Genomic DNA, 17,081 nt, shown 5'->3' with positions numbered 1-17,081 from the left:
CTGTGAAAGCGTTCAAGCATGCGTATGCAGTGCGAAGTTTTGGCGCCCTTTCTTCAGTGCTTTGTTAGTAATATGGTGGATGTTTTCCATTAAAATTTCCTACATTATAACTACTTAGAGCTAGTGTTTAAACTGGATATTATAATGCAAGACCTGTGGTCACTTGGTGGTTAATAACATAGTAGCAAATCCTTACTGCAACATTTATTGCATAAATAACAACTGCTCTCTTTCAAAATATGGATGTATTTAGTAAAAACGTATATTACCAAGGTTTTTAGGTGTTAAACAACTTTCGTGTTACAAGGATGTTTCTAGATGTTTTTAATACGAATTTAAATTAACGTTGCGTTATATGAAATTACTCAATGCGCTTGATATATAGGAGATAAATAATAATAAAACATTTTAATTTTTAATAATATAAAAGTTACATCGAGCTTTGGTTAGATCATCTTTGGTTAACATTCATCAAGAATAAATAAACTAATTAAATTTTTAGTAGCGGCCATTTTGGAACAACTAACACGTGTACCGCGGAGTTTTTGTTAAATTATTAGCATATTTCGAAACGTTCGAAATTCAAATCATAAGTAGCTCTTGCTAAATTTCGTTTCTTATATATAACGTAACTATATTATATTTCTTTGATGTATAAAAATCTTTTCATTCAAATAAAGAGGTGGACAATGATGAAAGTAGTGAGTTGTTCTCATAAGAGTCGTCGTAAACATCTGAATAGTTTGAGGAATTGGACGGTCCACGTGCATACGGGGATTCTGAGTTCGTAGTAAAGAAATATACGCCAGATTCACTGAAAAATAAACATTACCTATGTTATTACATAATTGTATTATACAAATAAGATCAGTCGTTTGCGTTAGAGGTGGAAGAAATGTGCTGATCTTCCTCTAATTTAAAATGATGAGGCCACTAACTGGCCGGTCGAATAGAAAAAGGCCAGCAACGCACTCGCGAGCCCTCTGGCATTGAGAGTGTCCATGGGAGGCGGTATCACTTAACATCAGGTGAGCCTCCTGCCCGTTTGCCCCCCGTTCTATAAAAAAAATCAAATGTCGAGAAATAGTAGAAATCCTTAACGGTCGAAATATGAAGTCGTCGTTTTTTTTTGGAACGGAATCTCGCCGTTGGCCTTATGGGTCTTTACAGCTCAGCTCGGGATGTTTTGGCGAGCATAGCTCGGCCTGAATGGGCGTTTTTCCACGACTAGCGCAAGGGCGTCTCCTGTGAGACTCGAACCTCGGCTTGGGCCGTCGCGGTGTGGTCAATCGCCAGAAGAACAGGACGGAAGCTCACTAGAGTGAGCGAAGTACGCAGTAAACGTCCAAAAAACAGCCTTCAAACAGCTTCCTGCACAAAATTTAGAGGGAAACATTACAGAAAATAACTTAAACATAAAAAAAACAAACAAGATTAAAAGTAAAAAACAAACAAGATTAAAAAATACAAACGCGCAATTTACAAATAAAAAAAAACCAAATAATTTTCTACTTTGCACTTATCACTATTAGTCACGGATCAACAGTGGCTGCAGCATCTTACGCCTGAAGACATGGAGACTGTCATTAAATGGATCTGTTTCGCATGTACTCAGAGCGTCGTTTAATTTCGATATAGATCTGTGTAGGAGCATTACAACCGACGTTGGTCCTCACTGCCCGAACGTAAAAAAAAAATATTGTTAGCTTCAGCCTACGAGCCTTTTTGTCTGATAATGAAGTCGTCGATTATAGGTATCTCTATATATGTGTTTTTTTTTTTTTTTTTGAAAGGGATCTCGCTGTTGGCCTTTAGGGCCTTGACAGCTCAGCTCGGGCTGTTTTGGCGAGCGTAGCTCGACCAGAATGAGCGTTTTTCCCGCGACTAGCGCAAGGGCGTCTCCTGTGAGACTCGAACCTCGGCTTGGGCCGTCACGGGGTGGTCAATCGCCTGAAGGGCAGGACGGAAAATATAATATGGTTTGCACCATATACCTATATATACCTTCTATTTACTTCTATCTTTCAGTATACACATTTATGATTTGTTAAGAATACGGAAAGAATATGAACAAAGTACTGAGAACAATCCGCACTTATTTGTCGCCAGTATAATGAGGAAGCGCATTCATTGAAATGAAGTGAAAGTATAAACACTTGTTTAGGTCTTAATGCGTTTGTAAAAGATGATGTTATCGAAATCGAAAGTGTTATCTTTGGGGCTCACTTTGTTTATGAATGTACTTTTGAAATGCAATAGAAGCGTTATGACGTTTAGCGGGACCGAAGGGCGCTGTGTGATAAAAGTGGTATGGTAAAAATCTCTCTTTTCACAGTATATTGCAAATCATTTTATACATACAACTAGCTGACCAGGCAAGCGTTGTTTTGCCATGTACCTATATTATTTCTAGGAAACATTTTTTAGTTCAATAAAAATAACCGTCTACTAAGGGTTGTATGTATTTTTAATGGAACACAAAAAAAAAATTTGGGTGGACACCCCTTATCATTTAGGGGGTTGAAAGATAGATAGTAGCCGATTCTCAGACTTACTGAATATGCATAAAAATCTTCATAAGAATCGGTCGAGCCGTTTCGGAGGAGTATGGGAACGAACATTGTGACACGAGAATTTTATATATTAGATATGCCGTAAAAAAGATCGTGCTATCAAAAAAAGTCGTACAATGCCATTCGTGTTTAGTTCATTAATACGTTCAGGATGTTGATGGGACTCTTACGGGAAAAATACACAGACGGAAAACATGCGACGGGGAATTCCCCGGTCCGTTCGACATACGCGCATCGCACATAAAATGTCAATTGATCTCAGGGATTCCAACCTTGTGATTGGATTTTTTTAAATTGTAGATATTTTTTTTAACTGTTTAAAATATTGCCTATTGTTTTCAGTGGGGACTGGGGGCCTAACCCTAAGTGTTTATGAATCAGTCGTGCAATGACAGTCATCGTTATATGGATAATGTCGCAGTGTTTCGTGAACCATTTGATGCATAAATGTTTTTTGTTACGCCTAGGACGATTTTTCAAGCAATTTTGTTACAACAATTGCCTTGTCCATAGACACTAGATAACACTAGATATAGTTTATATATGTTGTTCATCAACCTCATTGTTCTAGTGTTATTTCTCGATTTCGATTTCCGGGTGGAACCGAAAATAAACATCACGCATTTTTATACGTAAAAGTATACTTACTTTTTGGAAACATATTCACCAACAAGTATCTCATCTCCTGTGCCAATAAGGTGGCACAAACCCAAGATATATGTGAACCACGAGTAGCACTTTGAAGCGTAGAAGCCTGTCTTCGATGTTATAGACTCGGCATAATACAATGGAGCTCTGGAGTGACTGCAGGCGGATTCCGCTGGAAATTTTAATAAAAATATAACCCTGACAATGTTTTTGAATCCGATAGCGATTGTTCTAGGCGATATAAAGGTCGGTAGTCACATACGGTTACTCGATAGTTTTACTCGAAGGCTCGCACCGAGCCGGCTCGATGGAATTAAATGAAAGTAATTTCCTTCGAACCTACTCGAAGCGAGCCGTCAATCTTGACTCGAACGTGTGTACGTGATTGCGAGTGGCGCGAGGCGAGCGTCAGTCTGGTATTGTTTGTCGTGATTGAAACACGTGTTTTAAGAGAAATGGATTTGCGATTTATTCCAAAAGCGCTATAGAAGACTTTATTAACACATATAGACAGTGTGAGTGTTTATGGAATGTCAAGTCCAAAGATACTCCCACAAAAATAAGAGAAATGAATGTTATGATAAATTTCTTTTCACTTTCTTTGATTTTCTTATTAGATTATTTAGAAATATTATGACTAAGTCAGCTATAGACCTAAAAAAATTTTAAAGAGGTATTTTAAATTTCCGTATAATTTAATAAGTAACTCCCTGAAAATATTCTTCTATACAAGAACCCGGAATAAATCCAGTACTTACTTTCATTTTCAGTAGATGTACAACCCGGTTGATCTACGCCATTATTAGCAAATATATCTAAATGGCCAGAAAGTTCCAATTTTCCTTTTTGTAACGAATTCGTATGAAGTACATCTACGAATTTAGCATCGCTAGCATCTATTTTCTTGTCTTTGTCAATTGTCACGAATAGCGGTAAGGCTGGGTCGAGTGCTGTAAACGATTTCATCAATTGTATGTACGAACAAAAATATTGACTAGATATGTGCTTTATTCTTCGTAAATCTAAATAATATTGTTCAAACTACTAATAGGGTATAAACTCTTTTAATATGATTAATATTTTATTTGTAATTTAAATATAAAATGCATAGCTCAACTCATGCAAGTAAAAAAACTAGAGCAAATAGCTCACCATCTAAAGAAGAGGGGGGGGGGGGGGGTAAAGAAATACCAACTTAAGAAAACACTAAATAGGACACATAATGTTTAAAGGCAAAACAAACTTGCGAAGTTCAATTTTATTTCGTAATAAGTACCTGTTTTTGATCACTGAACGGAAAAATTACATTACGTTATAAACTTAACAAAACCTTGATACAAGGATACCCACCTGTTATTCTCTCAATTTGACCTGACTGTATAAAATTAGCAATAAACCCGGCTGCCTGTCCACCAAGACTAAACCCTATAACGTGAATGTCTTCCAATCTGAAGCCTTCATTCACCAGCTCATCAATCAGGAGGGCTGTGCACATACCTACCAGCTCTGTATTGGCGGCTGCTTGTATATAGCATGGCTCTAGAGCTATTGGATTATAGTCTATGGATATGATGTTGTAGTCACAGCAATCGAAGTATGCTGAAAGGTTTATTAATTACAGTAAATTCAGAAAATAAATTATAATATTAAAAAGCCCATACGTGTTTAATTTAGAAGTAAAGCCTCTAAGACTAGTCTAGCTTTATTGTTATCATATACAAATGTTATTATTCATATAAATATTTACATTACGTTTATAAACTTAATGTATGCTAAATACTATATGTCGGAGCAATGGCACTGGTATCGGCTGCCATTGTCATTATATGTCTCAGAGCTCGTAAATTAACACGTTCGCTGCGTTACGAGATCTATCAGATCTCTTGCAGGACTTTTGTATTGTGCGTTGAACATAATCGTGTTTTTTCACTCCTTGCGGGAGGGTCTAACTTGTAAAGTTCTTTAAGGATGAACAGGACAAATATACATATTTGCTTCCTACTTAAAGCTGAATTCAAGGACATTAAAAAATAAATTAGAGATGGATTAGGTCCCTAACGCACAGTTTTGTAATTATTTTAATTCCTTGCGTTAGGAGATATGTCGGTACTCGTGAAATCGTACGCCTCGTAGACGCAAGAGATGGAGGATGGGATTTTTAGTGTTGTCCTAGAATCGACATTCGGGAAGTCGCGGGCACGTTTTGGAAATAACACTCGCGTATATACCAGTGTGTTGATTATTTTTGTATGATAAAAAAGTGTAAAAAACCTATTTTATTGCTGAGGTTTCTAACAAAAAATCAACGCCGGATTATACTGCTGCATCGTCCAGTAAAATATTTGTTTTGGAAAATGTTCAAATTTGCCCCCCATTGACTAATAATGACAGTGATTCTGATTATGAAATATTTAACGATAAACCTTTTTCGTTGGAGCACACGCAGTTAAACAGCACTGACGCTTCTAAAAAAACTAAACGAATTGTTACCATTTGCGCGTAATGTACAAGCAATCAATGTGCTTACCATGTTTTAATGAAAAACACTTTGCATAATTAATAAAACTTTTAGAATCGATAACTGAGATATTATTTTATTCCCATCACTACTTACTACACATATTGAACTATCTTCGGGTGCGGTACGAGATACAATCGATATCTAATTTTTTTTTGGTATTTGTAGTTTATTCAAATGTCGTAACTGCGTGCGAACCTAGCAAAATATAAAGCAATTAGCTATCTTTCACCCACAAAAAATTCAAAATATATGTCATTGTTTTTTGGAAGATATAAATTATTTTCAAAAGTGTATTTTTAGGAGACTGATTAGGTCTCAAACGCACCAGGGGATAGGCTTGTTACGAGATCTTTTAGGTCTCCAACGCACCAGCTGAAAGTTCTTTAAAAATGATGGCGCAGTGAACGTGTTAACATCGTCAAAGACTTGTCAGTTAATTACCGTTAATACTCGTGTTTTTTTCGATTTGCCAATATTATTAGATCAATAAATTAACAGACTATTAGATAGTGTAGTAATAGCAGTTTTTTAGTCATTATTATTAATTTCAGAGGGATGGCGTTAGTGTCAGCTTACGTTTTCATTATTATTTAATAACATTAAAGTCAAACTAGTCTAAATCAGATAATACTACTGGTTAATTATATCAGTCAATGTTGCCAGAACTACAAATTAACAGACTATTTGATTATCTGTGTTAATAGTACTTCCATAGTTATTATTATTAATGTCAGAACAATGGCGTTAGTGTCAGCTAACATTGTAATTATAATTTAATAACATCCAATTCTATTTAGTACAAAACCGTTAGTTAATACTAGTGGATTATTTGATTAGTCAATGTTGCCAGAACTACAAATTAACAGACTATTTGATTATCTGTGGTAATAGTACTTCCATAGTCATTATTAATAATGTCGGAGCAATGACGTTAGTGTCAGCTAACATTGTAATTATAATTTAATAACATCCAATTCTATTTAGTACAAAACCGTTAGTTAATACTTGTGGATTATTTGATTAGTCAATGTTGCCAGAACTACAAATTAACAGACTATTTGATTATCTGTGTTAATAGTACTTCCATAGTTATTATTATTAATGTCGGAGCAATGACGTTAGTGTCAGCTAACATTGTAATTATAATTTAATAACATCCAATTCAATTTAGTACAAAACCGTTAGTACTAGTGGTTTATTTGATATGTCAATGTTGCCAGAACTACAAATTAACAGACTATTTGATTATCTGTGTTAATAGTACTTCCATAGTTATTATTATTAATGTCGGAGCAATGACGTTAGTGTCAGCTAACATTGTAATTATAATTTAATAACATCCAATTCAATTTAGTACAAAACCGTTAATACTACTGATTTATTTGATTAGTCAATGTTGCCAGAACTACAAATTAACAGACTATTTGATTATCTGTGGTAATAGTATTTCCATAGTAATTATTATTAATTTCGGAGCAATGGCGTTAGTGTCAGCTAACATTGTAATTACAGTTTAATAACATCCAATTCAATTTAGTACAAAACCGTTAATACTAATGGTTTATTTGATCTGTCAATGTTGCTAGATCTATAAATTAACGACAATTCAATTGTCGATAATAATAATGACACCATAGTAATTTTTATTATTATAAGCAATTTGTAATTTTAAAACTCTTAACTTAAAGACAATCAATATATATACATATCTTAAAATGTCACATGGAACATGGTGTAATGGTTGCAGCTCCTTACAAACATTTTGTAAAACAAAAAAATGGCGATTAAAAAGAGTGGCGGAGAGTTTATTGCCAATTCTTCTCTCCCGTTCTACGCCCTTGATTTGAGAACTGGCAGTAAATGTAAAATTAGAAGCATTAATATGTATTTCTTTACTGACAAGTCATAAGTGTACATTATGTTACCTATGTGATTAAATGATTTTTTATTTATTTATTTATAAAAGTATAAACGAGTATCTTTGACACTCGTTCCAATGACTGCCGTTTGACTCTAGTCGATTCGGGTTCTGTCACGAAACGAGTACACGAAACTTGTTTATCAAAAATTCGGGACTGGCACATTTCGGAACTAGTTGGTGCCCTCAGTTCGATTGAGCGGTCAAACAAAGCAGAAGCCTTTAAAAGTAGACTCTAATGTCGAAATTAGTTTTTTGGCATCTAATAAAATTTTAAACTGACGTCATTAATTCAATAATTTACAGGTCCTGTTTTGGTTAATATTCAGGCCATGCCGTTATTGTACCTAGTTTCCCTTCCCCTTGCACTTTGTCTGTCTTAGCCAGTTTTCCCATCGGTTGTCTTTGTCTTTCTTTTACGTTTTATCCAATCTGACGCCGTAATTTAAATAAATTTATTTAATTTTTAATTTTAATTTTTTTCATTTTCTGACAATTCATTTTCATCAATTTTCAGCAATTGAGCTAACACTGAAAAACAGGTCGTAACGTCGTATAAGAAGTTATTGTCTTTATGTCAATTAAAAAGTTTAAACATTTAGGAATTACTTTTCCTTTATCGTGTAATTGATTAAGTAATTGTTTATTAATCTGAGATAAGGTTAAGGCTGTTATAGTATCTTGTTGATAAATAAAACTGGGTTGAGGACAAGTAAGTAACTTCCAATGCGGTTTTAATACCATTATACCTATTCGTACCTGGTCGTATTTCCGTGTTAGGAGAGAAGTCTCTATGCCCAGTGTAACCATGGATTAGAATTTTGATTGGAGCATTCTTCACCCACGGAGCGGAGCGTATCGATTCTATATCTTTTGTTTTGATTTCCGTGGGAGTATTTGCGGTTTTCCTATAACGAATGATACATTAATCAGCTGTTATTTTGTATCAACTTGCATTAATTATTCATTTATGTTACAAAAATAAAAGTAAGTTAAGCATTTATAAATAGTATGTTATATTTCAGTTTACGACTAAAACAAATTATATTGAGTATACATAAACTATCATAGATATTATAAAAAACCTTGTCAATCCTTTAGTCGTTGGCTTGTATATGTCAGCGTAAAATTGTAAACACCGTTAGATTGTAATATATCTCGCGAGATTGTAAACTGTCGAAAGATTGTGAACCTCAACGAACTGCTTACAATTTAAGGTATTATTATTCGGTAGTTATATGAAATTGTTGGGAAGTAATATTAATCTGTAATTGACCAAAGAAGTTTGAATGATAACTAAGTTAGTGTAGTACAATCTACCGAATAATAATACGTTAAATTGTAAGCAGTACGCTGAGGTTCACAATCTTTCGACAGTTTATAATCTAGCGAGATAGATTACAATCTAACGGTGTTTACAATTTTACGTTAATATATATAAAAATTACCAGGTCTCGAATCCACGACCGACGTTAAATATCGCTTATTTAACTAGACTAACGAAGGAACGGAATTGTTTATTTATTTAAAAAATAACAGTTTCGCTACTACCCTTTAGATCTGGACCTCTTTTTGTTTTTTGTAATACGAAAGTAGGTGATCAGCCTTATGTGCCTGACGCACGCATTCGGCTTTTTGAGTTTAAGGCATTATGTTTTCCTTCACCGTACGGGCGAGTGTTAAAATTATTTACTCGACATGTTTATTAAAGTGCTAAAAAGTAAGTCAAAAGCTATTTTTTGCAATTAAAATGTGTTTAATGAATTAAAACGACGTACCGTGTATATAACCAAAAAGTAATGTTTTTATTTGGACATAATAGAGGCGGCGTAACACAGGTGGATCCAAATATATCCAGACCACTGCCTAAAATGTTTAAAACAATTGAATTTTTATATATAAAAAATGTGTCCACAGTACAAAGGTCTGTAATGAATTGACATCGCTGCATTTCACTAATAAGAATACCATAACTAGTACCACAATTATTTTGATATGAATAGGGGAAATGGTTAATTAAATCAATTAATAAATTCCCCCTAAATAATGATCGATTAAGGGTCTATTTCACAATGTATGGATAAAGTACCAAATATGTATGCAACACATAAATTATTTGGATGATAAATTGTGCTATTTGACACTTCATCTGACTCATAAGTTATGATGTATACGAATAGCGCTATCTAACAGTCGTGAAACGCAACAATAGTTTTTATCCTACCAATAAGTAATAAAAAGCTAATTTGGAACTTATGTAGAACTTATCCGTACATTGTAAAACAGACCCTAAGCATTGTATCTAAAAATTAAAATACAAATCGTACTTACTGAATTTTAACGAAATATATATTACAAATAAGTAGTGTAACATCTCCCTCAATTAAAATAAACTACGAAAAATACTTAGTCTTTTGCGACTACGTTTTTATTTATATAGGTTTATGTAGTCTTAAGATCTTTTACGAACTGCCTGCTTTTGACAATTTTATCAGTGTTATTGAACGAACTAGATCAATTTACCTAGACGAGTCCACAAATATACAGCGTGTTCTCAAGAAGTTCTTGGTACTATTGTGGAAAATAATTGATTGTTAAAGGTAGTGTTAGGGTAGTAGGGCCTTAGGTAGTTCTGTTATAATAGTAGGGTAGTAATAAGTACATCTGTGAATCGATAGTTATATAGCTTCTATACATATTTACAGCTTCATATAAATATATATTAATTTTCTTTCTGAAACATGTTATTTGGTACATTCTATCGAAGCGTAGCAAAGACCGTGGCCTATTCCGATTATGGTCCATTTCGTTTGTGATTAATAAAATTCGGATCGACTCGCGTGTCTGATTGGTCTAAATGCTGCCCTGCGATTCTGTAACTCACTTTTCGAACTCACACAGCGGTTTTCGCATCGGCGGTCGCTCTGAAATCAGTTGTGAAGCAGTCATTTTATGATTTGGCATTCTGATAAACAATAAACTACAAGCTCCCACCTCTTCAGACACAAACAAACAAAAACAAAGACAAACAAAGATTTGTTTGTTTGTTTTTAATTCGAAATTTTTGTTTATCTGCAGTTTTAGGTTAGTTGTTGTTCTTTGTAACCCGTTTTTATATTTTTATTTGAATTCGCCTCGTTGTGTTTTGCATATTGCAGGGACCATACCATTTTACCATTAAGTATAAGTCTATTTAGAAAATAAACAAATAAACATTTGACAAAGTGGTCCTAGCAAAAAAAGTAAAGTAACTTTATCAAGCTTTGTCTTTTTGTTCCCACTGTATTTAAGAACTTTTTGTAAATTATGTAAATTGTCAGAACAGTGTTTAGTGATGTTATCGCAGTCAACCTTTTTGTTTTGTGGCCCTCATAATTACAGTCAAGGGCTCAAGCAATTGATAAAGAGAAATTATTTCATTCTTACCTTGTAATCTTTATAAGGACTGACGATAATTAGTTCTAAGATTACTGAAATATTAAGTAATTAAATGAAACAGAATCCGTCAAACCAGTTTAATCTGATTTAACATTTATGAGCCTTCAATGATTCTGTAGATTGAAAAAATTTGTGATCTAAAAAACGCTTGCGTTATTTTTATTATTTTTAATTATTAATAATACTCTACTGCCATTGTGTCCAGGGACTTTTTCTATCTCTCAAATTTTTACAAAAAAAACATGACATATTATATTAATATCAATAAACTAGTTCACAAATTGTGTGTTACGCGTCTCACGAAATACGGCCCCGGCTACTTCGGTAATATTTTTATCTACAATATTCATGGGTGAGCCGGGGCGCAATTCCTCGCGTGACCCGCTCTTTCAGTTTTGTTTGCCGTCTTTATATATTTAATTTTTTTTTGCAGAACCGTTCCAGGCACGGTCTGTGCTTTATTAACATGTCCTGTAGGCCGTTACGGTCTACAGTCATCTGCATTTGTTGCTCCAGGTCGTGCCTGGACGATGCGAATATAGGGCAATGTAGAAGCACATGTTCTACTGTTTGTTATCGTAAACATTGAATATTTTATCAATGTCATACTAAGCATTATGTGGGATATGTTAAGGAATAGGGATATCAGATGAAGGTTCAGACTTGATACTTAGCTCGTAAGTATGACTACAGCCCTGCGATTCTGTAACTCACTTCACGAACTCACACAGCGGTTTTCGCATCGGCGGTCGCTCTCAAATCAGTCGTGAAGCAGTCATTTTATGATTTGGCATTCTGAAAAGGTGGGAGCTTGTAGTTTATTGTTTATCAGAATGCCAAATCATAAAATGACTGCTTCACGACTGATTTGAGAGCGACCGCCGATGCAAAAACCGCTGTGTGAGTTCGTGAAGTGAGTTACAGAATCGCAGGGCAGTATATGAAAAATTGCATTCAGAGACACAAATGTGGATCGCCTAGTAAAATAAAGATATCCAAAAGGAGCATAGAACGTGTCTGCCACCTAACAATGTTTTTTGATATGACCTCTTTCGTATGTTGTTATAAATCATTATAAACTTTTTCTAATCACATTGTTATTACAGCAATAGCAGATTGTGTGTAAGCGAATAATATTTTTATTCGCAACGTTAGGGAACGGAGACTGCGACTTCGGAAGAACTGCTGCATCTGGCACAGGACAAAGACACGCCAAAACTTGTAATACAGGGTCACTTTTCGGTAGAGTATATTTTTTTCACAGTGAGGTCCGAAGTAAACAAGAAGTTATGATTTGAAAAAAATTATATCGTATAACTTAATATTATCTTTAATAAACTCAATAAACAACTATAAATAGTATGTCTAACGCAAGGACTCATCAGTTTCATAATATCCACTAGCCAATCTAGTTATGAAAAAGATACAGGATGTAGATTTTTTTCGAATTTGAATAAGAAATAGTAAAAAACATCAATTTTCTTATAAAAACGCAAAATAAATTATAACTCTGCAGGGGTTGAGCTTAGGGACCTCCCGTAGAACAATTTATTGCAGCCGATGACCTCATCTATCCCCTAGTTGCGTTTAATCCATGACTTTTTGATCATCCTGTATATAATGCTAAAATTTCAGCTCGATCAGTGCACAACTTTTTGAGTTTTTGAAGCGTACACAAACCAACATAACATTTATATGTATATAGATAAGCGTACAGTTACCTCCGTAACTACAGTTTTCCACAAAATAAATTTCATTAAGATCGTTTTAGTATTTAAATTAACTGATTTTAATGTTATTTTTTAATTATATTTCGCATCCGTAGTAACCAGGAATGTATATAAAAGACTTTAATGTCTGAAATATGTGCTGTAAATGGTAATTAACCAGTAATTACTATTTACAGCACATATAAACGAAATTGTTATCGCTCGAAGATAAGGTAAGTATCGGAAAACTTTTATTACTTTAGTTTATGAATACCTTTTCCAAACGCACATTCCTGAAACGTGGATTTACCACCATTTAAAAAGAATATTCTATTTTTAAAATGATTCTCAGAAGACAATTGCGTGCTTGCTACGTCTGTATATGCCACTTGGAGGATCGTCCATTCCTTTCACATCGACTCATTCCTTTTGCACTCATTCCTTGGGCTTCGATGCAAGGGACGTGTATTCTTCGATATATTTGTTTTGTAATACCCTTCTGATCGTCAAGAATATTATATAATAACAATCATGTAGTAATAGCTACTAATAGGAAGTTAATGCCGGTCTTATGCCTCGGCACTAAAAGCTGACTTTCTTGCGACAGGTCTCGTGAATTGATTTTGATAAATTTCCGAGCTATTGGAGTAGAGTTTGTCATTGCATAACACTCTAATATCTCCTGCCAATATTTGCCTTAATTAATATTTATATAATTAATGTTTGATCATTTTATAGATGATGTATTTTTAATAAATGAAATTTTAATCGATATATTTGAACCATTTTCAATTATTAAATATTTAAAGTCCAACTCAATTAATATTTGAATACCTTAATGTACTAGGTTTGTAGGCATTTTTGTATAGTTTAGCTAACCAAATTAAATAATAATAATAAATTTCCGCCTACTCTACGTAGAGAAACTTTTGAAAGAAAAATAAAAAGCAAGTTAAATTATTGTCATTTATTTATATTTAAAATCAGTCGATTCTTACGAACAGAAGTAACATTTGGCACGTAATTCACTACATGTATGGCTTATGTCAACATACCATTAAAATCCCTGATAATAGTTACATTCAATTCTATCACATACAAAGTATAAATTACAGTTATAATAAAATTCAGTCTATTGTTCCAATTAGAATTTGATGTATATTATAGTTAATTTCATAAATACAATCAAAATTATTACTTATATTTCTGTTGTGCAAGTTTTTTTGTTACAAATATTTGAAAAGAGGTAGAATTTAATAATTTATATTTCATTCCGATTTTTAATTACAAAATATGGCTACAAAAATACAAATTACACGTTTATGCTACATTAATAGTATGTACAATATATTTACAAACATTACAGTGAAAAATGAGGTTCAAATTTAGGAAATAAGCACCTACAAAAATACATTCAACAAGATATGGCAAGATAAACTAGTCTAGAGATCTTGATACAAGATCGTAACATTTATGTACATATTTCGGTATTTACAAGACTTTTAAACATATTCTTCTGAAGGTTTCGGTGTTCCATTCGGAAGCCTTAGTGAGGAAGAAATGCGTCCATTTATTGAGTCTGGCAGTTCAGCAATATCCTTAAAGACGCCTATCATACTTTCAAAGTTTAGTCCCCAATTCAAATGGTAATCCCAACCCAACGTTGCCGGGGCTGGAGATCCATTGGCTTGCCTGTATAGAGCTGCACCTACGTGTGGCGCTATATCATCATCCGAAGCGACTAAAGTACTTAAGGAACCACGAAAGGAGGAATCGAAACTTTCATATGGTGGTGGCAGTATCGGCTTTTTACTATTATTGGTACTAGTCACGTTAGGCCTTCTGACATCTTCGGGTTTATCGGCACTTAAACTATTATTATCATATTCTATTTCTGAACACGTGAAGCTGTCATTCCCACTTTCATCGTCTGACCCTGTTGAACTCCTATTATCCACCGGTGGGGAATGGTGTCTATGGGACATATGGTGATTAACTCCGCCACTACGAGGCGCTTCACTAGAGCTTGACACAGCGTCTAATGTGGATACTAAACTTGAAGTGCGCTGCCGGGCATTCATTCTCTCTATTTCCTCAGCAGTTAGCCCCACAGCTCCGGAGCCAACAGAAACTTGAGGCACTTGAGCCGATACATTAGGTGTTTTTCTTCCTGCTGACGAACTTTGTCCGCTTAACTGTGACATAACTGGACTATTTAAACTTCTCTCACTATTGCTATGTAACGCATCTTTGCCAACACCACCGGAACTAGATGTTGTGGCTAGCAAAGCACTCTGCAGTGGTTTGCCTGAAATGTCATGCAGCGTTAATATCCTTGGCTGTTGGCTGAGCTCACTGCTTGGCGATAGTCGTGCAAGAGGAGTTGTTTGATGTTGTCTTGGTTGAGGAGGTGGCTGGGAAGCCTGTGGGAGTGCTCTGGGCGGATAACCACTTGAATGATGTGGTGAATGCCTATGCTGTGGATTTTGGTGTTTGTGGTGATAGCTTGCAATCGGTGGCGGAGTTGCTTTGTATTTCCGTACTCCAGCTGCTTCTCTAAATCCTTTATAATGGTAAACTATATCTATATCCGACGGCGCAATAGAACTTGCATTTTCAAGGTCATAATGTTCAGGTACTTCAGAATTTAAATCCATGCCACTAGGGTGCTCGTGATTATGAGAATGCGAGGTATTAGTAGACGTTGGAGGTAGTACGTGATGATCCTCTCTTAGGGCTGGGCTTTTTCCTACTACTTCCCTTTCAATGATATCAGGTCTTTGGGGTCGGGGAGGATCAAGGTTCATTATTTCCCGGTCTTTATATTTTTTGGATAGTAGCTCCGGCCCGACAATATGACCCACATTTCGCATAATATCAGCACCTTCTGACATATAACTGCTTAGACTTGTTTCATTAGTGTGCATATTTCTATTTAATAAATTGTCATTTGTACCAGCGATTAAATTAGGTGCATTAAGCATAGCTGGTCCCCCGTTTTGCTTGGAATGTACAGCATTACTTTTTAGATTTGGAACACCATTCTTTTCTTTTTTCTGTTTTCGAAGGCGGAAAACTATGAAAGAAACTAATATGGCTACAATTAGAATGATAAAGAATGATATGACTAGTGTTATCCCGATGCTTAATGGATCAGGGTTTTGGGCTAAGCCTGCTCCAAAAGCACTATGACATCCAGATATTACTTTTCCTTTACGGTTAACTTCTTTAAAAATGCTTCCATTTCCTGTGAATGGTTGGATTTCATGATTTACTGTAAAATTTGTGAGACAACCTTCGAATTTCTGATAATTTGATATCCACTCTGATTTGACACCGCCTAATGATATAACTGTTAAGTATGGATCAAGAAAATCATGTACACTTGCAGCATCAAGCTCCTCACCGACAATTTTGTTATCCACGATTAATTTTATACTCCTTCCATAGGCATACAACGTAACATTGTGCCAGTTGCCATCAGAAACATCGTGTTGTTCAGTTTGGGTCATATTCACAAGTGAACTTTGTTTTGAAGTGTAACTGACCTTTCCGTCAATCAATTCAACTAAGGTATAGTACTTATCCGTAGCAGCATAAAAAAGCAAACCAAACGGTTTATGAGATTTAAAAGAGAAAGATAAAGTTTTAGTTGGATTATTGGTTTTAGATGCAGTTTTACCATAACTTCTACTTGTTTTTTTATCCCACGTAGTGCTTCCTCCATAAAAGGATTCAAGCAGTTGCATACGTCTGTGTTTTTCGGAAATTGTGTAAAATAAAAATCCAGTCTCTGCAACTGAGATACTTTGTAGTGAAGAGCCGCAGTCTGATGAGATTATATTACCTCCGCATTTACAATAATTCGTTTTCCAACGATCAACACATTCACCACTGCCACATATGTCATTCTTGTAACATGCTCCATTTTCTGATCTATCGCAATTTGCTTCAACGCCTCTTGCTTTCAATGGAATTGTTAAATTCAATAATCGGCCATTTACTGATATACTGTGCATGCAGCCTACAAAGTCATCAGAATGTATTTGACCTGGTCGTTCTAAAGCAGGATCTGCCTTTTCCAAACCACCAATAAGAAGAGGCTCGTTGTTGAAGTTAAGGGTACTGAAAGGAATTAAATAATTTTAATTAGCAATGTTCCCCATGCGAAGTATAACATGTTACTATTAAGATGAAAGATTATTGGTGTATTTCATTAATTGCTAAAATAAAATACATAATCTTAATAATTAGAAGTAAAATTTCATTCTATA

At 34.6% G+C, this 17,081-nt stretch overlaps 2 protein-coding genes across 2 annotated transcripts in view; both read right to left on the bottom strand.

The window, feature by feature from the left end:
* Positions 1 to 402: 402 nt before the first annotated feature.
* Positions 403 to 10,200, bottom strand: LOC125060027 (pancreatic triacylglycerol lipase-like). Its single transcript, XM_047664768.1, has 7 exons — positions 9,992 to 10,200; positions 9,439 to 9,526; positions 8,420 to 8,568; positions 4,572 to 4,820; positions 3,980 to 4,171; positions 3,222 to 3,393; positions 403 to 814 (listed from the first exon to the last, which is right to left on the bottom strand). The coding sequence occupies exons 1-7, from the start codon at positions 10,032 to 10,034 to the stop codon at positions 667 to 669; spliced, it is 1,041 nt and encodes a 346-aa protein (XP_047520724.1). The 5' UTR covers positions 10,035 to 10,200; the 3' UTR covers positions 403 to 666.
* A 3,559-nt stretch (positions 10,201 to 13,759) lies between these two features.
* The window catches only part of LOC125059905 (cadherin-related tumor suppressor), a 102,258-nt gene continuing 98,936 nt past the window's right edge, over positions 13,760 to 17,081 (bottom strand). The window contains exon 9 of the mRNA XM_047664593.1: positions 13,760 to 16,932. Within this exon, the coding sequence (XP_047520549.1) occupies positions 14,310 to 16,932 (2,623 nt within the window). The 3' untranslated portion in view covers positions 13,760 to 14,309. The remainder of the gene's footprint in view (positions 16,933 to 17,081) is intronic.

The sequence above is a fragment of the Pieris napi genome, chromosome 20, assembly GCF_905475465.1.
Source record: "Pieris napi chromosome 20, ilPieNapi1.2, whole genome shotgun sequence".
Lineage (NCBI taxonomy): Eukaryota > Metazoa > Arthropoda > Insecta > Lepidoptera > Pieridae > Pieris > Pieris napi.
The sequence above is the reverse complement of the archived record's forward strand: the minus strand, read 5'-3'. Positions and strand labels throughout refer to the sequence as shown.